The sequence below is a fragment of the Grampus griseus genome (assembly GCF_964374135.1).
Source record: "Grampus griseus genome assembly, chromosome: 3".
In the NCBI taxonomy this organism is placed as follows: Eukaryota; Metazoa; Chordata; class Mammalia; order Artiodactyla; family Delphinidae; genus Grampus; species Grampus griseus.
Genome location: NC_139019.1, coordinates 9,521,539 through 9,545,334, shown reverse-complemented (window position 1 = coordinate 9,545,334; position 23,796 = coordinate 9,521,539). Strand labels below are relative to the sequence as shown.

The window sequence follows — 23,796 nt, the reverse complement described above, 5'->3', positions numbered from 1 at the left end:
AATTACTGTGAATATACTTAATTCTATGTGGTGAGAAAATTGTTGAGAGATCAGGTTATTAAAATGCTATAAAATGTTATCCCATATATTCTTATGTAATAATAACAAAGGTAAGAGACATCCTTGTGAAGTGAATATTTTCATAACTCCTGGCAAGCATGGCAACAAAGGATTCAGAAGTGGTTTAAGAGTATAAGATTTTTATAGTAATTAGAATAATCAAAATAATAAATATATACATAATGTGGCTCACAATATTGATAACCTGTTATGGTGGAAACCAGGTCCTCAGTTAGACCCGATGGGGTGGAGAGCCTCTGGGTAGGGGTTCAAGGTAGCCCATCCTGCCCTTGGAACCATAAGACCTGGATTCAAGTCCTACTGTTCCCCTCACTCCACCAGTGGTTGACGACTGTCACCTGGGCTCTGGAGACCCCAAGTCCTTTCCTGGACATGCATGTATTCAAGTTAGTTGAGTACATCCTTGAATTGTTCATTTCTTGTGAAATTACTTCATCATATGCCCTTTGGTCCAAATTTTTGAAATACAAACACGAGAGTCTCCTCTGCAGAAGTTTGTCATGGTTCAAGCCTGAAGTCGTCTGATGCTACATGTGTCCTTTTGTTTCCTTTCCAAATTCTCTCACACCCACCTCCTCCACTACCTTTGGCGTTATAGAGCCAATGGGAAGTTAGCACTGGAAGGTGCGAGCAAAAGGTGAAGGAAATCACTCAGGTAGCCCACAGGCTGTAGTGATATCCTCCAGGGAGCTATCATTATCTTTCCCTCCAGATTTTCTCTCCACCTGTTTTTCAGCTAATGTTCACTTCTTTCTCTTAAATTTCCTTCTTTCACATAGACATGTAAGAAGCATGCTATACCTTCTCCAAAGAGGTCACCAGCTCAGAGGCAGACCTCGGAATTGAGACCTTGTCTTGTTCTTGTGGCTTCAGCTTCCACCACTGATGTGCAAAGACGTAAAATACCAAGTGCTCCTTATACATTCCCTAAGCAAGAGAAAACAATGCAAATTTCTCACTAAAAACATCATTCTCATCTGTGTAATCCAGGTCTCCTGGAATCAAGCACAGAGTTTAGAGCCTGGGGAAATTTTTATTTTTATTTTTTTTTGCGATACGCGGGCCTCTCACTGCTGTGGCCTCTCCCGTTGCGGAGCACAGGCTCCGGACGCGCAGGCTCAGCGGCCATGGCTCACGGGTCCAGCCGCTCTGCGGCACGTGGGATCTTCCCGGACCGGGGCACGAACCCGTGTCCCCTGCATCGGCAGGCGGACTCTCAACCGCTGCGCCACCAGGGAAGCCCATGGGGAAATTTTTAATGAAAATATAATTGGGTTTTGAAATTGTCAAGGCACTCTAGGTGCACAACACACAAACATGAGGGTCAGATGAAAGCTGGTGGAAGTGAGGAAAAGTAAAGAGGCAGAAAGCTCTGGTGAGAAAGTCAGATTAAGCAGACTTTTCCCCGGGGCATAGTGGAGGGAGGGGTCTCCTGGTAATACCTTATGGAGATGTCATATAGGATTCCCCCAGAAGTTAAAACATTAAGACTGCCACTGGTCAAACACTAAGTCACTTCAACAGCAATTGATAAAATCAAATCTTAACATACTGGCTTTTTATTGTATCACTATAGGCACAGGTAAGTGTTACATTCTTGTTTTAAACTTCTGTATTAAGCACTTATTAACTGTAGCACAGAGAGTCTCTGCCCTTGTGGCATTTACATTCTAGGCAAAAAAGGCTGAAATCAAGCACTCTAAATACTGTAAAGTCAGGTAGGTAGTTGCCTCCAGCAATGACAAAGCCAGTGGGGAGTAGAGTAGGACAGTGTTTCCCAGAGTGCACTTGGGATTCCTGGGGGTCCTTGAGAACTTTTCAAGGGGGGCTGCAAAGGCACCCATTTTCACAGTAATCCCATGATGCTCGTTGCCTTTCCATGCTCATTTTCACACAATGAGAGCGAGAGTGAGAATGAGAGTCACAGAGAGAACAGACTTGTGGTTACCAAGGGCGGGGCGCGGTGGGAGAGGGATGGAGTGGGAGTTTGGGGTTAGCAGATGCAAACTATTATATATAGGATGGATAAACAACAGGGTCCTACTGTAGAGCACAGGGAACTGTATTCATTATCCTGTGATAAACCATAATGGAAAAGAATATGAAAAAGAATGTATATATATGTATAAATGAATCACTTTGCTGTACAGCAGAAATTAACACAACATTGTACATCCACTATACTTCAATAAAATAAACAACAACAAAAAAAGAATGAGAGTCACACATGATGAGTGTTCAGTGAAGCTTCCCGGATGCTACGTGGCACTTGATAGCATCATCGCTCTGACGGCTCATGGAAAGTGTGTGATGCAGCCTTCTCTTTTAAACACTTCCCAGCTTTAGTATCATAAATAGTATTCTATGTCACTCATATGGTAAATAAAAGCTCTTTGGGGCATGTGGGGTCTTAGTTCTCCGACCAGGGATTGAACCTGTACCCCCTGCAGTGGAAGCGTCATCTTAACCACTGGACCGCCCACAAAGTCCCAAAACTACTCTAGTTTTGAGAGAATGATCAAAGGGCCAGGAAGTCATCCTTTGTGAGAATATACTTGATCAGGGACCTGAATAAATGTGTGAGCAAACCATGCAGGCATCTAGGGAAAAGTCTGTGATTTGCAGCAAATCAAAAACTGGTTCTTTAAGCTAATGTAATTCCATAAATACATTGTAATGTTTTCAGAATTTGGCTTTTAAATTTTGTTTTCTCCTAAACTGATTTGTATTAGTTTTCTATTTCTTTTCACAGTTATTGATAGTGAGAAATATAAATCTATTATCTTTAGACTGTTAATTTATAAAGAAATATAGGTAATGCTTTTCCTCATTTTGTGCTACATTAATTTTTTTAAATGGTAAATAATCCAAAGACAAAACTGTTCAAGGAAATAGTTGGGGACTAGAGCAAGCTATAAAAATACCATTCTATGGGGCTTCCCTGGTGGCGTGGTGGTTGGGAGTCTGCCTGCTGATGCAGGGGACGCGGGTTCGTGACCCGGTCCGGGAGGATCCCACATGCCGCGGAGCAGCTGGGCCCGTGAGCCATGGCCCCTGGGCCTGCGCGTCCGGGGCCTGTGCTCTGCAGCAGGGGAGGCCGCAGCGGTTAGAGGCCCGCATAACGCAAAATAAATAAATACCATTCTATGATTATAACATTATGTAAGAATCCCATGCCCAGTAAAATTCTTGAGCTGTACATTTTAAACCAAAGTTTTATATTTGAAGTTTATTTTTTGTGATAAATGTCATTTTGCTCATTCCCCTCCATTGTATACAGATGTAAAGAAACAGTTATTGTATTTAGTGTGAAAGCTTTACCCATCTTTGGTTATTTCACATACAGTAGTCAAACTTGAAAGAGCGGACTAGCTCGGCCAGTAGCATTGATTGAATCTAAATCAGTTTAAAATGAGTACTAAATGAGTACTTCTGTATTCTTGGGACCATTACAGTTCTCACTTTTAGTAAAGCATTATACATTGAAAGGAGCTGACCAGATGAAACTGATATTCTGAAGAAAGAGACTTAGAAATCAAGTTTAGGAACACGTCTGCCTATAGAACAACCACATCAGCCCTGAGCTTTCTTACATAAGTGGGCCGCTCGAGCTTTTGCCCCCAGTTAATTTTAGGGATGGTAGATTTTAGGTTAGTGAAACTCCTTCCTGTGATCTTTTCAAGTTACTATTGAAGACCAGGAGAAAACAACTAGTTTTTCACTACTAACTACCTCTTATTCCAAGGGGGTTTGTAAATTGGCAAGTTCATCCAAAGCCCATAAAGAAGAAACTGCGGCTATGAGTGAAGCTGATTAATAGTGCAATTTAAGCAAAAGTCAGTACTTGTACGGTGTAGAGTTAACTTGCAGTTAGATATGACTAAAGTGCTTTAAGCTTGATTTAAATCAGTTCAATCACCTTACAAATAATTGACAATTTTTCTCATTGATTTTGGAATTTATAATAGCCCTTTTGTGTGTGTATATATATACACACACATATATATACATAATTTCCACTAGCTATTTCCTTTCTTCTTACTCAACATTTTCCACTAAAAGATTTCCCCTTTTTTTTATGTGTTGCTGCTCTAAGATTTTATTCTCATTTAAAATAAAATCATACTTAACCTTCAAATTATTCTTAGCCTTCCACAAAGATTGGATAACAAGAGGGTGGAAATGAATGCAGATTCTCTGACGGTTATCGATGTGTGTGAATCTTATTGGCTTTATTTTTCATGGTCTACGTAAAGATGAGATTTTATATTATTTTGAAAGAGTCAGTTTAACCTAAGAGTAAGTAAAGAATGTTTCTAAACTTCCTGACAAACGGAAATCTAAACAAAGCTGCCTTTGTCAGTTATTCAGTCCTGAATTTGTCTGTCTCAACTTGTGTGTTTATAATTCCTGATTATCCTGAATTAACAACCTAACAAAACATTCATTGAGCGCCTATGCGAGACATTGCCTAGATCTCATAGCTCTTTATTTCAGTGCATTCTTGTCAATAACTCTTTTGATGGTAAAATAATCCCTCGGAATTAAATTGATATCTTAGTTACCACTTAGAGACCTTGTCTTGTTCTTGTGGCTTCAGCTTCCACCACTGATGACTTGGAAAATTACATCTCTGTCCTAAAATTTCACTAACATATAACCAAACTTTGATCTTGGAAATTTTTTAAGATCTAGAAAGAGAGTCAGGTCTGTTAGAGCCAGTATTAAAACCAAGCCCAGACTCCCTTTCTAACTATGTGAACTCCCACCATCTCCAACAACTCCGTAATTTTAAGATTAAGCCTGTCCTTCCCCAAAAAACGGGGTCTCCAACATATGTCTCTTGCTAATCCTTCCCTTGGAATGACATGTGAGGGGAGTTTTTTGCTTTTTTCACACTCCTTTAGTGAATATTTGCTGAGTTCTGGGACAGATGTTCAACTGAAGCAGACCAGAATTAGCAACTGCCAATAAATCACCTTAAAACTTGTAGAAACAGAAGGTGTGCACCTGACACTAAGAGTTCTGTCTTGTCTGCTCGGCTTTCTAAAAGGACTTACTCTGCACTGTGGGAATCTCCCCAGCGCCCAGTGCAGTGTCAGCGAGATCCTGCTAGAGATCAGCTGAACAGTGGCCAGTCATTTCAGCTGTCCTTCCCTTCCTGTCTACTTAGTCCCCAAATACCGATGAGCTTTTTAAAAAGGATGCCTCTTAAATGTGCACTTTCTCTTCCTTCCTACCATGGCCACTACCGCAGTTCATGTTTCCTCCATTATTACCGGTTTCCTTTCTCTGCACTCCAGGAAATTCCTGGCCTCTAGTGTCTCCAAGTATCCAATCCCAGAGTCCTGCTGCTTTCACATGAATGTTCAGACTCCCTGTTTTTATCCTGTTACTCTACTTCTGTATAATACTGTACATATCTCTGTTGAAATTTCTCAGAGTCTGGTCTATGCAGAGTGTTAAGGTAGCATGATGGGGGTAGGGTTAATTTCCTCGGGGCAATCAGGCATCAGGGCAGGCTGCATGGAGGAGGTAACATTTAAACAGCACTTGAAGTTTGAGAATGTTTTGAGGTTGATAAAGATGGGAATTTCAGGCTAAGAGAGAACTTTCTCTTCCCCATCTCTTGGCTCTGACACTAGGTTTTATTTGGTTTGGTTTTAATTTCAAGCCATTTTAATGATCTATGCCTTGTATGTCTCCTTTGCAGAATGAAAGCTCACAGGCTGTTGAAAGAAAACACTGATATATGGGACAGTACTATAATAAGGGTTTCAGGACAAATTCCAATCAGCGTTTTATTCCCAGATCATGTGGCTCAGTAATTAGATAATTAGATAATAATACTAATAACCGACATTTGTGTAGCAGTTTATATTTTTCCAAGCACTTTCACATCCATTATCTCATTAGGTACTCAAATTTGTAGATATTAAAATTTTAGAGGACAAATAATGAAGCGTGGAAAGAACGCACACTCTGAAGCCAGAATGCCTTGCCTGCACCAGGCATCAGTGTGTGTGGTCTCAGTCACTGGGACCTTCAGCTCTGTCATCGTAAAGGGGGATAACGGCACGTTTATTGGGATCTTGTTAAGATTCCAGGGGTTAATAGATGTAAACTGCTCAGGACAGTTCCTGGAACTTAGCACTCAGGGAAGGTGAGCTGGTATTGATGTCCTCATCATCATTTTCATCATCATCATCATCTTCTTCTTCTTCATCCTTATCTTCTTCATCATCATCATCATCTTCTTATTCTTCATCCTCATCTTCTTCATCATCATCTTCTTATTCTTCATCCTCATCTTTTTTTTTTTTTTTTTCCGGTACACGGGCCTCTCACTGTTGTGGTCTCTCCCGTTGCGGAGCACAGGCTCTGGACGCACGGGCTCAGCGGCCATGGCTCACGGGCCCAGCCGCTCCACGGCATGTGGGATCCTCCTGGACCGGGGCACGAACCCGTGTCCCCTGTATCGGCAGGCGGACTCTCAACCACTGCGCCACCAGGGAAGCCCCATCCTCATCTTCTTCATCATCATCATCATCTTCTTCTTCATCCTCATCTTCATCATCATCTATGCTTTCATAAACGTGGAAATGGACTAGAGTCCACCAGGTCTGCTGAGTTCCAGTCCTGGATTTTTTTCCAACACACACCTGCTCCAACTGGCATGATTGTGACCCAAATAATGACTTGGGAATGCCACTTTGTACACCTCTGGCCTTTTCTTTGTTATTGCAAAGTATGTAATTTAATTAAGGTTTAGTTTTCTGGGACCAATATTTAGCTAAAGGAGACAAGAATAAGCAATTCTAAATGAAGTCTTTTTTAAATCCGTGTAAAGATAATGAGTGCACATAATCAGGAAAACTCTAAACTATCTAGTTAATTTAAGGAGAAACTGACTATATGTTTTAGTGTTTGTTAATACAACCTATAAGTGAGTCTGAAGTTTTATGCAAGAAATGAACACTTTAGCCTTTCCATCTGCTGAGGTTGACTTCTGCCCCACTCCTGGAGGACAGCAGACTTCCTCCAGCCAACACCTGGAATCTCTAAGGAGAGGTTTTTTGGGGAAGCAGTACCACAATCTGAGGCATGAAGATCTCTCCCGCAAATAAACTGATGAAAGAATTTTTCAACCTTCAAATGTTGATGTGTGTATATGACTTCAATATGCTTTGATGTTAACCAACCACAACTCCCAGAGCTGAAGGTGGGAGACAAGAATAGGGTCTCATCTTCATTTTACGGAGTGTACGACACTGGCCGACCGCTTAACCTTCCCACACTCCTGTTTATATTTCTCAGAATAATGACAAACATACAAGGGCATTTTTTTTCATGGGTTGCTAGGTGGTCTTTAGTCAATTCATATATTGATATTTGAAGACATATTAAGATATTGGTATAACACTAAGATGCTCTCCTAGGATCAATGGCGGGTCCCATGTCCCTCAACTCTGTAGTTCCTTCGGAATTTCTCCCCTCTGTCCATTTGGAACTAGTGTGTCTTTTTCTTTTTTTTGTCCGCACCATGCAGAGTATGGGATCTTAATTCCCCCACCAGGGATCAAACCAGTGCCACCTGCCTTTGAAGCATGGAGTCTTTAACCACTGGACCACCAGGGAAGTCCCTGAAATAGTGTGTCTTGAGCAGATCAGGGGCACATACTCTTTTGACTTTTATCGATTCATCAGTAAACAGTTTCCCCTCTCCTTCCTAGCCCCCAGGGCTGAGATATTTTGAATAGGACCCCTGGGCTTAACTTTGAGGACTGTCCCAAGATGGAGAAGGTCCAGAAAGGTCAAAGAAGTCACCTGTGACCTCTTAGGTCAATGTCCTGGAAGCATACATGCGAGAGGGTGGCTTCTGCTTTTGGTGACCTAATAGGACATGGTGATCGACTGTTACCCATAGTTGAAGTTTCCTCTGAAGCAACTAATTACACTAAAGGCAAAATTCCATTTCCCTAGCTGGAATTTTAAACCCAGTCTCTTCCTGTCCCCACTGAGCATCCCAAGAAATCCTCTTACATTGTCCCCATCCCCCAGTGGTGGATATACTTCATGTCCTCAGGAATACAGCCTAATTTTACCTCTAGTCCAAATAAGACTTGATGGAAAGTCCTAAGTTCTTGAGAAAATAAAAAAATCATCATTTAAAGCCCCAAACTAAAAATGTTTTTGAAATCTCTGGAAAATTGTATTTTCTACCCCAATGCACAGTAATGTTAATAAAGCTAATCAAGAGTTAGTTACATGTAAATTTTACTTTTATTATAAACTAATTAAGAATTGTCCTGTAATTTCAACCATTTTCATATTCTCGTATATCTGTCCTCTCTAAAATTGGAGTGAATAAATGCCATTCATCTGAAACCTAGTAAGCAATGGGAAAATCATTCTAAAATGCATGTGGTGTTTTGGCTGTTGTCCTGACTGTTTTGTCCTTGCCAGGTGCCATGTCAGGGTTGTAATATTATGATATATTGCTTACTGTCGCAATTACCTTTGTCAGAGTACATCTTGGTTCCGTGCTTGACATGTGTGAACCAAGTAATGAGACAGAGAATCGTGGTTTGTTTTCATGGAGTAGTGATCAAATACACGACCGATTCTATAAAAGATGCACAGATTTGATTATTTCATGATGCATATTTCAGGAGCACATAAATCATATTTTTGATTGAAATTGCTTTAAAATGGGACTGTCTATTTGTAGTGAGGTGGATGGACCTAGAGACTGTCATACAGAGTGAAGTAAGTCAGAAAGAGAAAAACAAATACCATATGCTAACACATATATATGGAATCTAAAAAAAAATGTTCTGAAAAACCTAGGGGCAGGATAGGAATAAAGACACAGACATAGAGAATGGAGTTGAAGACACGGGGAGGGGGAAGAGTAAGCTGGGATGAAGTGAGAGTGGCATGGACATATATACACTACCAAATGTAAAATAGATAGCTAGTGGGAAGCAGCCGCATGGCACAGGGAGATCAGCTCAGTGCTTTGTGTCCACCTAGAGGGGTGGGATAGGGAGGGTGGGAGGGAGAGGCAAGAGGGAGGGGATATGGGGATATATGTATATGTATAGCTGATTCACTTTGTTACAAATCAGAAACTAACACACCTTTGTAAAGCAATTATACTCCAATAAAGATGTTAAAAAAACAAAAAACAAAAACAGGACTCTCAAGTGCCACTGTTAGATCCTGCCTGGAGAGCATTTGTAGGTTTCTAGAGACTATTTTATGAATCTATTCAGAATTGACAACTTTGTTTGACTTGCTAGCTACATATGCAAGTTCATCAGAGCAAAGTCACATCATCTCTTTAAAAAAGCAAATAACCAGGACATGCAATGTTTTTGCTTTATAGATTGTTAAATTATTTATATGACAGTAAAGATTTTTTTCCATTTTATTGACATCTCCAAAAGTCTTTGCACTATTGTATCTGTTTCAACTTTCATTGCCCTGGAGATGCATTATCGTGGAGGAGGGGACATGGCCAGTGCAAGCCATTGTGTCAGGGTGGACTGTCCTGAAAGAAATAGCCAAAGAAGTCTCAGAGGGAAGCTGCCCATTGGTAGGTAGAATGCTGACCACTAACCTTAAAGGCCCCCTCTTATTCTGCCGTGACTCACTCCCCTCCATTGAGCAGTGACCTCCAGGAGGATAGGGACAAGGGGGAAAGCCCTTGGCTACAGTTCATCACTGTCGTCCCAGTACCTACCTCATTCTCCTCCATTTTGCAGTCAGTTCCCATCTGCCTCTGCCCCATCATTGGTCCTTCTTCCCTTCCAGAGGCTCTCCCACATCTCAGCCTGCCCATGGCCTGGGCATCAGAGACCACCCCTTGACTCCGTCTCCATGCCTGACAGCTTCAACAGCAGCAGTGGGGAAACTATGTTCTTGGCATCCAGAATGAAACTCTGAATGCACTCCCTGTAGATGCGTTATATTCTGGTGATTAGCCCTATTATACCATTAGTATGGATTAAATGATTTTTTGCAAGCTATCGCAAACTTCACCATCTGGTATGTACTATTTTCTTGGGACTCTGTTTTCTAAATTGCAAGAAAAAGGATTACAACTGTACTTTTGTTATGCCCTTCATGATGAAATTGGGACTGGATGCAAATGGTTTTATTTCCTTGCTTGACTTTTTTTCCAGAAACTGTATAGATTCCGAAATACCAAGTCTTACCTATTTTAGCTAATTGACTTGTTATCCAATATCTGATGATGAAAAACTATTTTTGCATTTTTTAGACGTTCCATCAGGGAATTAGAGGGAAGGGTAAGGTCTTGAAGGCAAAGATTATGTGAACCTATGCTTATTAAGAGAAGACATGTTATTTTCCCGCAAAAAAAATGGCCCATGTCATGTCAAATCTGAAGTCTCATTTGAAATAAAAAACCATGTTCTGTCCTTAGAAAGAAAGAAGTGAGGAACTTGAAGTTTGTTTATCCTTATTAGAAATTATACTATTGTCTAAAAAACAGCCAAAGAGGCAGGTTAAGGATGGGATAATGATTACACCATAATCCATGTGTATATAATTACCCTCCTTCAAAAAAGAAGTGACTTTGTATGATGGTTAAGATAACATGAGAAAACTTGTGATGTCACGTCCTCCCTCCCCCACCCAACTCACTCTACTTACCCCAGTCCCCTCTCAAACACACACAGTAAAAAATAGTAGTATACTTACACTCTTCTATACTTCTTTTCATTCCCAAAGTGAGTATGAAATTTGATTGAAGAAAATTTGCTTACAAAGGAAATGGGCAAACTGTGGCAAAGATCCCATCTAAAAAGAAAGTAAGAAAATAAACCACATTTTCTCATACAAAGTATGATTAAGTAATGAGGCCAGGAACTCCTTTCTCCATCACTTGTAGTACCAGCCATGTTAGCAGCACCGATTTAAACACTGTATCTCCTCTTTGTTCTCCTACTGTGCGTTGCTGTGATGGCAAAGATAACCAGCCATCAGAGATCATGTGAGATCAGGGTGAATCCTACATTGTATGGGAGCCATTAATATTTTACATACTGTCTACCCTTCAGGCATTAAGGTATTACATCACTATTTATACAATAGAATGTGTTACTGATTGGAAGGTTTTGAGTGTTTTAGCATCCTGATAATTAAGTAGGAGACATAATTATATTAATGCAATTAACACGTATCAAAAGGTAGACCTTTCAGTTATTTCAAATGTTTCCGATATTGTCTGGTATAAAAACAACTGCTTGATTAACTAATTTGTCTTGTTAGAAATGTCTTTTTGTAGGTCAGGATGAGATCATTTGAAAAAAAATCTACTCTTCGGAGAACTTTTAAACCACCAAAAGAAAAAAAAAATCCCACTTAAGACCTGGAGTCGAATTATATGGTCATTTTAGTTCTCAGAATTCAAAGCATAGATGGCTGGAATCATGTGCGTGTTATAATTCTAGGCTACTCTTCAATAAATAATACATGTCATTTCTGCTTCACTGAAGCTGTCACTTACTGCTCTAAATGACTTTCAATGCAGGGCCCAGCCTGCTCTCCCAGAGTGCACTCCAGCTCAATTCCAAACCTGAAGGGTCCTTCCAGTATCCAGCCAGCTACCATAGCAACCAGACCTTGGCCCTGGGTGAGGCAGCCCCGTCGCAGCTCCCTGCCCGCAGCGCACAAGCCCGAGGTGCAGGCCAGAGTTTCAGCCAGGTACGTGCGGGGATGGGGCCCTCTGCTGTGTTGGACTTTGGGCTCCAAGGAGCCAGGCAGGAAGCAGGGTTGTCAAATGGCTGTGGTGTCCCCTCCTGCCTTTTCTACGAGTGCTCTACAACTTTGGAGAGATGCCCTCTGTGCTGTGAGTGAAGGAAATGAATAATACAATATGATTATAGAGTAACTCGGAGTTATAAGCATACTTTCTGCAGGAATGTCTGTGAATTGCTCATGTTCTATCTGCTTTATATATACTTACCTATGTAAATATGCAAATGTGTGCCTGGTTCCTATTTCCGTGTTGATATGTGATGTAAATATGACATACATTCTGAGTTTGTAAGGGCACCTGGAACACATTTTCTCTCCATAAAAAAAAAAAAAAAGCGGGCTTCCCTGGTGGCGCAGTGGTTGAGAGTCCGCCTGCCGATGCAGGGGACACGGGTTCGTGCCCCGGTCCGGGAGGATCCCACGTGCCGCGGAGTGGCTGGGCCCGTGAGCCATGGCCGCTGAGCCTGCGCGTCCGGAGCCTGTGCTCCACAACGGGAGAGGCCACAGCGGTGAGAGGCCCGCGTACCGCAAAAAAAAAACAAAAAAAAAAAGCATGAAATTATTATTTGGGGTTAATCATACAAAGGAACACAGTATAAATGCATCAACACATATACAGAACTGTTCTGAAGATACTTGTGATTAGGGTAGGGATAGTTACACTTTGTCAAGTTTGATTTTGAAATGTGCCCTTAGTTGTTTCTTTAAGATATGTACTTGTTCTTATAGTTTCAATGTACACATTTATTAGCTGCAGTTAAAATCAGCTCTTGGTAAAAAGTGGCTACCAACTTCAATATTTTTTTCAAAAACATGTAAATGTTGTAATATGTGTGTGCGTGTGTGTGTGTGTGTGTGTACCATTTAATACTTCAGTTTTGATAATTTGGGGGTGCAGGCTATATTCAATCAGCCCTCCAGAATTAATCTATTGGAGGCCTATCTTGTTTTAAGCTATTTTATACTTATTTTCAGTATAAAAGGGCCTGAGACCTTTTAATCTCTGTGCATTCATTCCTGGAATGAAGAACCCACAACCCCAAAAGCACTACTTAAACTGAAGAGCTTAATTTCATCCTTTCTGCATTTATTGGGCAGTGCCTCTAGGCCAGAAACCCTTCCCCAGGCCCACTACCTACCACAGGCTACTGTAACAACAAAACTCATCTCTGTCACCAATTTATGGTTATTAGGCATCCATATGTCTTTCCAACTAAACTAAAAGCTACCTCAGGGCAGGGCCATTTTCATCTTTTATCACTAGGCCCTAGCCATCCACATGGCCCCCAAGAAATGTCTGCAGACAGAGAGGAGTCAGTGAGAGTTAGAATGTCATCGTGCATTCCCAGGTGGCGCAGTGGTTGAGAGTCCGCCTGCCAATGCAGGGGACACGGGTTCAAGCTCTGGTCCGGGAAGATCCCACATGCTGCGTAGCAGCTAAGCCCGTGCACCACAACTACTGAGCCTGCTCTCCAGAGCCCGCGAGCCACAACTACTGAGCCCACATGCCACAACTACTGAGCCCGCGTGCCTGGAGCCCGTGCTCCGCAGCAAGAGAAGCCACTGCAACGAGAAGCCCGCGCACCACAACCAAGAGTAGCCCCAGCTCGGTGCAACTAGAGAAAGCCCACGTGCAGCAACAAAGACCCAGCTCAGCCATAAATAAATAAATTTATTTTTTTTTAAATGGCATCGTACGGTCACCATGAGATGCTTTTCATAGGTGATATGAACATAAATGAAGCATAAGCTGAAAAGTCTCAGTGCATTTCAACTATTAAAGTTAAATGATTGTCCCAGCTATCTATTAAAAACATGATTGTCTTTTTCAGGTAAAACCCTGATCCATCAGTGGCTTTGTAACTTTTACCTTCTTGTGATGCCAAGGTTATGTGGATAAGAGGGGATGGTAAATAAAACATCCCACTGAGATGGACCCGTCCCCCCGTGGTGGTCTAGTGCATGACCCGGTTCAGAGGGTGCACCCACTTTAGATGGAGAGCTGGAGGTGTATGGTGCTTGGGAAGGGAAGGACCTCGAAGTCACTGAGTCCAGGTCCACGCACACAGACTAACCCTGGAGTTGTGCTATTTCCCAGCTCCTGGATCACTGCTCTTTCAAAGCATTGGTCTGTTCTGCCTCCCTTACAGAAATGTTTTAGGACACAAGAGGGAATGTCTAAAAAAAAGTGTTTTTTAATTAATTAGAAAAAATTATTTGATATACGTGCATTTATCATATATACAAAATAGTCCTTATTGTTTGCTTAGGTAAGAACATTATATAATGTTTGAAATACTGAGTGATGTTATTAGCATAGCAAACGTTATTAGATTTTTTAATCTTATTTTGTTTTATTAAAAGATGAAATGGAAGCTATAGGATATTTTTTCTCTAGGTATAGTTTTTTTTTTTTCTCTCAAAAGTATCCCATTCTCGAAAGGAACTATTTTTCATCTTCCCATCTATACTGACTCTCTTTGACAGTGATACAGTGATCATGGTGGAATATATGTAATTTTGAATCCTTCGGAAGCAAGCAAGTGGATTACAGTCCTTTTTTTACCCTTCTATCTGTCCATACTTCTAGGTCCAAGGGGCCAGAAATATTCAGAAATAAGGAATATAGTATAGTCAAATTAACCTATGAAAGGTATGAATTTAGCTTTTACCAGTTTTCTAGAACTTCTAAGACATGTAGCTAGTAAAACAATAAAGTTCTGCCTTTCTTTTATTTTTATCTTGAACTCATTTAATACTCATCCTTGGCTTTTTCTCATAAATATCTAAGACCCCTATAATTTGAGTTGAAAACATTAAGTCAAATGAAAAAAAAAATCAGATTTCCCATAGCTGGGCATCATGGGAAATCGAACTATCAGTATCAAAACAAAAAAATCAGTTAATTATCAACTTGATTTGTGAGCATCTGATAAGCTCAATGGACACATAGGACTAGCTGTTAAATCAAAGCTTTCTTATTTATAAAATTTTATAAAATTAATCGTTACCATGTATTGAGGCCTGGAAGTGATCTGTTTCACACACATCCTCTTATTTAATCCCCACCACAGGGCTGTACTAACATTTACATTTTAAAGATGCAAAAACTAAAACTCAACACATTTCGAGAAGTTGTACCATTTTAAGGCAGCAGTAGTAAGAATGGGGACAGATTCTTGAATGAATTGAAGTCTAATCCTTTCGAAAGAGTGTTTCGTAGGTTTCCTTTTCTATGTTGACTGTTTCAATTAAATATATCTACAGCTTGACCCTATTAAGAACTCTGTACGTGTGAACAAACAATATGGTGATCGATCTACTTCCATGTTGCTGGAGTTATTTCTATCATCCGCCAGTCGCCATGGAAGGGAAACTGTGAAAGCTCAAAGGACAGATTGGGCCTCACACTAAAAGTCTGCCTTAAAGTTTAATCAGAAAACTTGGTTGTAAAGATATCAAAGCTCTATATTTGAAGGCATCTATAAATGTGGATGTTCAAGGTGATAACTTCAGGTTGAGCCAGAGTTTACTGGCCTACACTCATTTACCTGACAGGTGGGTGGTTGAAGTCTGAATATTCAAACCAGGGGGTTATTCGAATCCACTTCATTAGCGGGAGGGAGGCTGCCGGTGGCTAGCGGAATCCTGTTTATTTTAGCAAAGTGGCGGATCTGGTACCATGATTCCCTTTCAGCTTCAATATGCTGTAGTGTGAAAGGCGTGTTTTATTGTGACTTCAAAATCATGTCGGAGAAATGCTGAACTAGTAAATCAGTATTTTTCCTCAGCATTTGGTGTGATAATACCCTTGAAAGCAGGGAGGCTACATCCCACTCCCGTAACATCTCCTTTGTTCCGATTATCCTAAGAATCCCTGTCTTCCAGGGGTTTTGCACAGCCCCGTGACACATTCTTTTCAATATTCTGAATGGCTCATTCCTTGCAGGCTAGATTGATTTTTAGAATATCCTATTGTCATAAGGTGCCAAAAGGGCCAGTAAAGTTCAAATAATGGCTCACAGATGCCAGACCGGGTTAATAAGGTCAATAATCTAGCTCATAGATCATGTCAGAATATAAGTTCAAAGGAATATCACGTTCAAAGATTCTTTCAATTTTTAACAAACGCGAGTTTGTTCAGCATAATAAATGTTTGTTGGGTGATCATCGCCAGGCTGTACTCCAGGCCCTGGTGCATAGCCTGCCTTGCCCTACCGTGTCAGTCTGAAAGAACTGTGAGTCACAAAATTGCCATAAATTACTAAAATCCTTGAAAGTCATTCTCTTCAGACTCTAAGATGAGTTCACGGGACTGGGCTGGAGGAGAGAGAGAGCGTAAGATCCTTCCCATCAGACCCCAAGGCCTTTCCAGAACGTGACGTGAGCTGATTCATAGTTACTCTTTGCCGCACCCCAGCGCTCTGCTCAGCCGCCCTGCAAGCTCCCCGTCCCAGCCTCTAAGGCTGTGTGTAGACTACCCCTCCGTCCCGCTCTTCCTCGTCTGAGTCAACCTTGGGCTTTGTGTGGCTCCTGTGAGGTGCCCCAATCTAAACAGAGCTGCTTTTCCAGTTGCATTTATAGATCTCTGGGCTATTCTTTTTTTTTTTTTTTTTTTTTTTTTTTGCGGTACGCGGGCCTCTCACTGTTGTGGCCTCTCCCATTGCGGAGCACAGGCTCCGGATGCGCAGGCGCAGCGGCCATGGCTCACGGGCCCAGCCCCTCCGCGGCATGTGGGATCTTCCCGGACCGGGGCACGAACCCGTGTCCCCTGCATCGGCAGGCGGACTGTCAACCACTGCGCCACCAGGGAGGCCCCTCTGGGCTATTCTTTAATGCCTTCAAGATGTTATGTGTGCTTACTGTATGCCATGAGCTATTATATGTGCTTGGGCTGGAGAAGTAAAGAGAACAGACATGATCCCTGTCCTTAAGGAACTTATATTCTAGTAGCAGCAATGGGAATTCAGAAAGTCAACACAGTGAATAAGTAAGTTGCATAGTTTGTTAGAAGGTGATGAATTCTATAAGGAAGGACAGGATGCAGACTAGAATGAGCGGCCTCCAGAGTCCAGGATGGGGTGTGGCATATGGGGCCTTTGCCCCAAGTTTGGGGCAAAGACACGAAGGAGAAGAGAGGGAAGCTGTGTGGCTGTCTGGGGGACAGCAAAGGCAGAGGCTCCTGGATGAGGTGAACTGGCATGTTGACAGGACAGCAAGGAGGCCCAGGTGGCCAGAGAGGGGAGCAGGAGTTTGTAAGTAGATGGGAAGCCAAGTTGGCCATCAGTTGATCATCATGATGACCTTGTCCTTTACTGGAAGTGGAAACAGGAGGTGGCAGAGAATTTTGAGCAGAGGCACAACGTGGCCCGACTTATGTGTTGAAAGCATCATTTTGTCATCTCACATATAACATCCTAGAGTTAGTTGCATGTAAGTCTATCTCTTCCTATCAGATGGCCTTGCTGCAAGAGAGGAAACCATACAAAATTAATGTCCATATCTTGAGTGACTGACCCAGGGTTCACCAAATATTCATCACGTTCCTCAAACCGCAGCCTTCTTGATGCTCATACTGCAAAGGCTGTGGATGGATGCAGAAGCTGGGTCTTCTCCAGGTTTTGCCTGCTTCCACTCACATCCAATTTCCTGTGCATTATATGAAATGCCGAACATAAAACTTCTGGTCCAGAAGAGTCCCTCTAAAAATGTTGGTTTCTCCCCATGGCCAAACACAAAGTAGTCTTATCAAGTGTTTCCTTCCTCAAAGAAACAAAATGAGCAAGAAATAGGAAAGTATACACCTGTACACAGAATACTGGCAAAGAAGTACAGGAACCAAAAGTTCATATCCAGCAGAACTGAAGTGAGCCTTGTGTGCATTCATGATCCTAGGAAATGCCTGCTTACTGCAGGAAATTAAGAATTGTATGACAGTTTATTAAAATAAAGCTTGAACAGTGGTAGGTACACTAAAAAAGCAGTCAGCTTTTCGAGAAGCAACTTGCCATTTCTTTTGATCTGGCCCGTCTATTTAATGTTGCACTGCCTTTTATGTCTTAAAAGTTCTCATTTGTGCTATATTATAAATACACCATCTGCTCACTCCTGCCAGAGGCTGACGAGTTTGGAACATTGGTTATTGGTGCACTTCTACATCAGGTAGATGTGAAGGTCAAGGGGATGGAGAACTCTGGATGGTGGTGGGATGGACACAGAGACACCCAGGGCTCAAAGGAGGCAGCAGTCCCCCAATAAACGCCTGCTTCTTGATTACTGAATGCAAGAGGTTATACAGAGAGCTGGTGTGACATCACTCCAGTTTGTTGACTTAGGAAAGAAGTTGTTGCTGGTAGCACCTGTAAAGAGAAAAGTCACTAAAAAACTTGGAAACCACAAAACTGGTGAGCTGTCTTTAGTGTAGAATGTATACACTATGCTGCATTTAGAGGAGAAATCATATCATCTTGTATACGTTGTCTGGCATATCTGTGGGAAACTGGCAGCTTGTTTGTCTTTAAGGTAGGTTTCAGAAGATTACCTGTGGGAAATCCTTCTCCATGCTCTGCTTTAAAATCTTATCCATTTTCTCTTTCCAGTAGAAATATATTTAATCTGGTTTCAATAACTGAAACATTTCTCATTGTGGGGAGGGTGTGTACGTGTTTTACTGTAACATTTCTTCTGAGTAAAGGTTTGGGAGTATTAAAGTTATACTACGTGAGCCCCTTGCTGAAGGAAAAGTTTTACAGAGTGTAGTTTTGCCAAGGCTCATGTTTTTTTGGAAAGAGTTGCCATCAAAAAAATCTCTCTTAAAGATAAATTTCTATGACACGCATGTCATTGTTTTAGTTTTTTCTTCTCTATTTTCTTTCCACTTGGTAGACCATAGAAATGGTCACGTGAAATACTTTTGAAAATATTTATTGATGATGACCCTAATCATACTTTTTATTAAAGGGATGTCAGAGGGAAGGAAAAGCCAGTACCCAGCATGCAAAAGTCTGCACTACCCTGTTTATACTAGTGACTTAGGGGTCCTGGGCAATGGACCACTACTACCACCCCCTTCTCCTTCTGCCTGCCTGCCTGCAGTGACAGGGGTGATGTTGTTTGCAAGGTATCTCTCTCTCTCTCTCTCTCTCTCCATCCCTCCCTCTTGATCCTCCATAATTTGGGGGCCCTCATGCAAAGAGAAGGCAATAAGGGTGGCCCCCGTTATTATCTCAAACATTATAGCTCTTATTTAATTGAGATGTTCTCATCCGAGGAAGAAATTCTTTTCAAGTGTCTTCATTTTGCAATTACTTAAGTTTAATTTGCTCTGGGGACCACCTTTCAGTGTTAGTGTAACTTCCCCACCAGGTAAACCCAGCCTTCCTTTCCTCACTTCATCCCAGTGGTGATGCCTTCAGGGATGGTGTGTAAACTGCGCACAGAAGCTGTCTCTTCATTTTACGTTTCATATGAGTTTTCACCCCAAGCAGCACTCCTCAGAGGAATTGCTAGACAAGGCACTTGATTTTATTTGGCTATTTCCAAAATCAAATCTTTCTCACAGAACCAGGATTTTCTATCTTGGGAATTATTTAGAGAGTGGCCTTTCTTCTGAGGACAATTTCAAAAGAGAAGTTACTGAGATTTGGGGAGCCGTGATAGTAGTGTTCAAGCAAATTGATTTCATCCCAGAGAGTCAAGGGGTACTTTGGGGGCGTAGATTCAGTTTACTTGCATTGTACTGTATTACGGGCACACTTCATATAATACCGAAATGAGACCTTGGCATTTTGGAGTTGGCGGTTTCTTCTCGTTTCCAAGTTGTGAGAGTAGATGGCTCTGTCCATCTTCCTGTGCAAGCCTAGAACCCTGTGCCAACTTACCCTAGAAAGTTCAACACATTCTCAGACATTCTAATCAGCAGCGTGTAGCTGATATTACAAAATCATGTTACCAGATCGTTCTGGTTTAGCAATGGATTTCTTCAAAGATGTCATCTTAAAGCCATGTCCTCTTTTTTTTGTTTGTATTCAAAAGTTATTCAGGCTTCTTAACTCACTGAAAGAATGTTCTCTGGTCATCGCTATTATTTTCTCACCACTTACTCCTATCTGTATTTGCATTCCTTCAAACACCAGCCAGACTCCTTCCCACCAAATCTACTCTCCATTCCTGTGTTTGGGCTCTTCTGTGGCGCTGGCCCTGATGCCTCTGCCTTCCTTTGAAACGTACTCTCCAGCTCTGCCTCTGCGACACCGTTTGTGCCCAGGAGCACCATTCCTGGCGGTGACCTCAGTCCCTACAACCAGGGTGACCTACAAAAGGGAGAAATCGTGAGATGAGTGATGCCAGGAAAATGAAAAGTGATGAACACAGTCTGCTGGGGGAGCAGACTGCTGATCCCAAGTCATTAGGCTCCCATCTGGGAGGCCACAAAACACAGGCTCCAGCTTCCCATTCCTGACATTGCTGGCCCGGCTGCCCAGCATTCTGGGCAGATATTCCTCCTGACCGAGAGTTAGGGGCCTCGCTGACAATTCCAGGAAACTTGGCAGGTCTAAATGCATCTCCACAAGGACTGCTTGTAAATCATGGGTCTGCTCTATAAAACGTGGTTGTGCTGGTGACAGTGCTAACTCATGATCCAAAGTCACGATTCCTTAGAGAGTTCAGGCTGTCAAGTCCCTTGTTAACTGGCTGTAAGCATTGGGTTTTTGTTTTGGTCTTTTGAGCTGCCAAATCGAGAGTGAGGCTTAAATAAGTTTCCAAGTTTGAAGAATTTTTTCCCGCTTGTCACCCTTATGCTGTCTCTACCCTCTTTACAGAAGATACAACCTGAAAAGGTCAGGAAACAGCTATGCTGAGTATTCAGGCCTAATGCCATGTTCTGGTCCAAGAGAGCCATATTTTGGGGGTTGGAATTTCCCAATAAAAAAACAAAACAAGCAATGTAATTGTGAGCCAGATATTATTCTGTAACAACAAAAATATAGCAATTTTAGATCTCCAAAATAATGTCAAGATAATGTGCCCCAGACTCTGCCTACTGGAAACTCTTTAATCAGAGCATCTACTTAACAGTGTTCTGCTTCCTTGTCAATTTCACATAGAGGGGTTCCCCACTTTGGAGGGGTGGCAAAGACATTTAAAGTAGTCCTTTGGTTTGAGACTGATTCGGAGAGCTGGGAATGACAGCCCCGGTAGGAATTGTCCTGGTCAGTAGCCCGTACTGTGTGATCCAGGACAGTATTGGGGCTCCATCTTATTCAAATGTTTCCAAAATATCTTGTATCACCATTTATCTCTTATTTATCATTGTCAGTAAAAAAATTTTCCATGCTCATCACCTGTACACACACATTTCCAAACAGTAGGATGTAATAGTCATTAGTTGAAGAAAAAGTTAAGTTTTAGAACTTTAACATTGGATTTACAGTTTTATTTATAGTTCTAACATATGTTTAAGGTAGAATTGAGCTTCCATGACAGTAAAGTAGATGAAATTCTATGTGTGTTGAAATGTGCTTATATTATCTTTAATCCAATGACCCAGGTCATAATAAACCATCCTATGAATCAGGCAGCTGTCTTGAAATGTATCCTTAAGAGTTGCTAAATGAAATTACATAATGGAACAAAACATAAACACAAGAGTGGAGATCAGCTCCCAAAAGATTACTCTTTGTTCAATTGATGCTAAAAATAAATTTTTCTGTTTAGCCAAGGACCATTCTTAGGTACTTACTATTCTGTAGACTATTGGAATGGAGTATAATACCCCCAGATTGTTTATTAAAAACTGCAGAAGGACTTACCTAACTGTGCAATCCAGGAAGGTAGCCACTAGATACATTTGACAGTTTAAATTCAAATTAATTCAAATGAAATGTGTGTTAAAATCAGTGCACGTGTCTAGGGCCCATGTGTCTAATGGCTACCATATTGGACAGTACAGATATAGAACATTTCCAACATAGACAATACCCACCTTAAAATGCATATACGGTTTTATTGTTTATGTTTTTCTTTTTTACTTGTAGAAAAGTTACTGGCAACATTTCACCAAGATCCTACCATATTTTAAAAGGTTTTTGAATTGGTTGCTATAGCCTGTCAAAATACCTGGAAATGGTTTGGCGGTTCTCAAAACTTTGATAGATTTGGGGGCCATTTAAGAATCCTTATGAATAATATTCAGCAGAGTTAGCACTTCTCCAGTTGGAAGTTCCAACATATTAAAGGGAAAATAAATTATTTGCAAAATTTATTCAAGGTTTCCCTAGGATCCATGTTATTCTAATACTTAAAGACTAGAATACTACATAATGTTGTTTTAATTTATATTAGGGTACTTTAGTATTTATTTTATTGAAAACTATGCTACTAGGGAATGGGATCTTTGATGTCACATAGCGTTATTAATATTATATATCCAAGACATACCAAAAAGTATTTGTCCTGTTGTCAGCAGGGAACTCTCCTTAGACCCTCTGGGGTTCTTTCTCCTCCTCATGTGCCTGTGGGAAAGATTTCCAGAAATTCCTGTTGGAGGCTTTTCTGTCACTTGACAGCTGGGTTCTGCACAGTGGAATGTTGCTCAGGCCCCAGGAGAGCTTCCAAAGAAAAGTGAAGAAAGACAGTCCCTATCTGCACCTTAGCAGTAGTTCTCAGACCAGCAGCGTCTTCCGGGAGATTGTTAGCCATGCAGACCCTCAGGCCCACTTCAGAGCCCTGAATCAGAATCTCTTCTAGATCAGAGGCTTGCAAACTTTAAACAAGCATCATCATCACCTTGAGAACATGATAAAACACAGATCCCTGGGCCCCTCCCCCAGAGTTCCCCACTCAGTAAATGTGGGGTGACGCTGCTTCTAATGCTACTTCTAATGCTGACTGATGGAATGGGGACCACACTTGGAAAACCACTGCTCTAGGGATGACTTGTTCTTATATTCGATTGTACATTAGAATCACCTGGTGAGCGTCCCCAAAGCCTGATGTTTGGGTCCCCCCTCCAGAGATCCTGAATTAAATGGCTAGTGGATACAGCCTGGGTACTGAGTTTTTTTTTCAAAAGTTCCCCTGGCAATTATAACATGCAGCCAGGTTTGAGAAGCCCAGGCTATACATTTCATGCTCAGAACTTCTACTGGGAGGGAAGCACAATTAGATGTAAGCAGCTCCCCACCCCCATGACTCTGGATGATATTAGACAATATCTCTGGGGTCCAGGTGAGCGCACCAGCTCTGCAGAGCTTCTCCACCATGGAAACCCTCATGCCAAACCCTCGGGACCAGTTTTATTAACCATTCCTTCACTGATTCCACAAACATTCGTGGTATCTCTGCTATGAATCCTTCTTGTTCTCGTTGCTGGAGGCGCATTACTGAACAAAATCATGGAGCTTACATTTTACTTCCACTCCTACTGTTGGACTCAAAATAATTGCTTTGTGATGCTAAAGAAAAACCAGAACTGGATAGTAGTTAAAGTGGTAAATACCGTTTCGATTCAGAAAAGAATTTAAGTATTGCACTAGGAGAAGAGAGATCTCAGTATAGAACTGGGCTCAGTTTTGAAAACAACAAGGAAAAGGAGGAATGTTTAGCCAAGGAGTAGCTTGGAGGTCAGTGGGTGGAAAATCACTAAGAGGAAATGTCAGGGCTTGGGGGGAGATTCTGGCTAAACAGACCTAGCAGGATTCTTGCTGAAGACAGGCCAGAGTGCTGCGACATTGCCTGGGAGATGGTGGAGAATGAGGAACTGGAACAGGTATGGAGGGTGACCAGACACTGAGAGTGGAGGATTCTTGCTAAAACTGGGCAGTGCAGAGCCATGTTGAGAAGGGAGTTCAGAGGAGCCTGACTAGAGTTTGGTCAAGGAGAGAAACTTTGTCAGTGGATTGATGAATACATACATATACACAC

General features: G+C 41.6%; 1 protein-coding gene across 2 annotated transcripts in view; it reads left to right on the top strand.

Moving 5' to 3' along the window:
* CTNND2 (catenin delta 2) overlaps positions 1-23,796 on the top strand; it is a gene marked incomplete at its 5' end in the record, with an annotated part of 935,921 nt that overhangs the window by 505,193 nt on the left and 406,932 nt on the right. For both annotated transcript variants that reach the window (XM_082650874.1, XM_082650873.1), the window contains one exon: positions 11,645-11,817. In XM_082650874.1, coding sequence (XP_082507000.1) covers positions 11,645-11,817 — 173 coding nt within the window. The remainder of the gene's footprint in view (positions 1-11,644; positions 11,818-23,796) is intronic.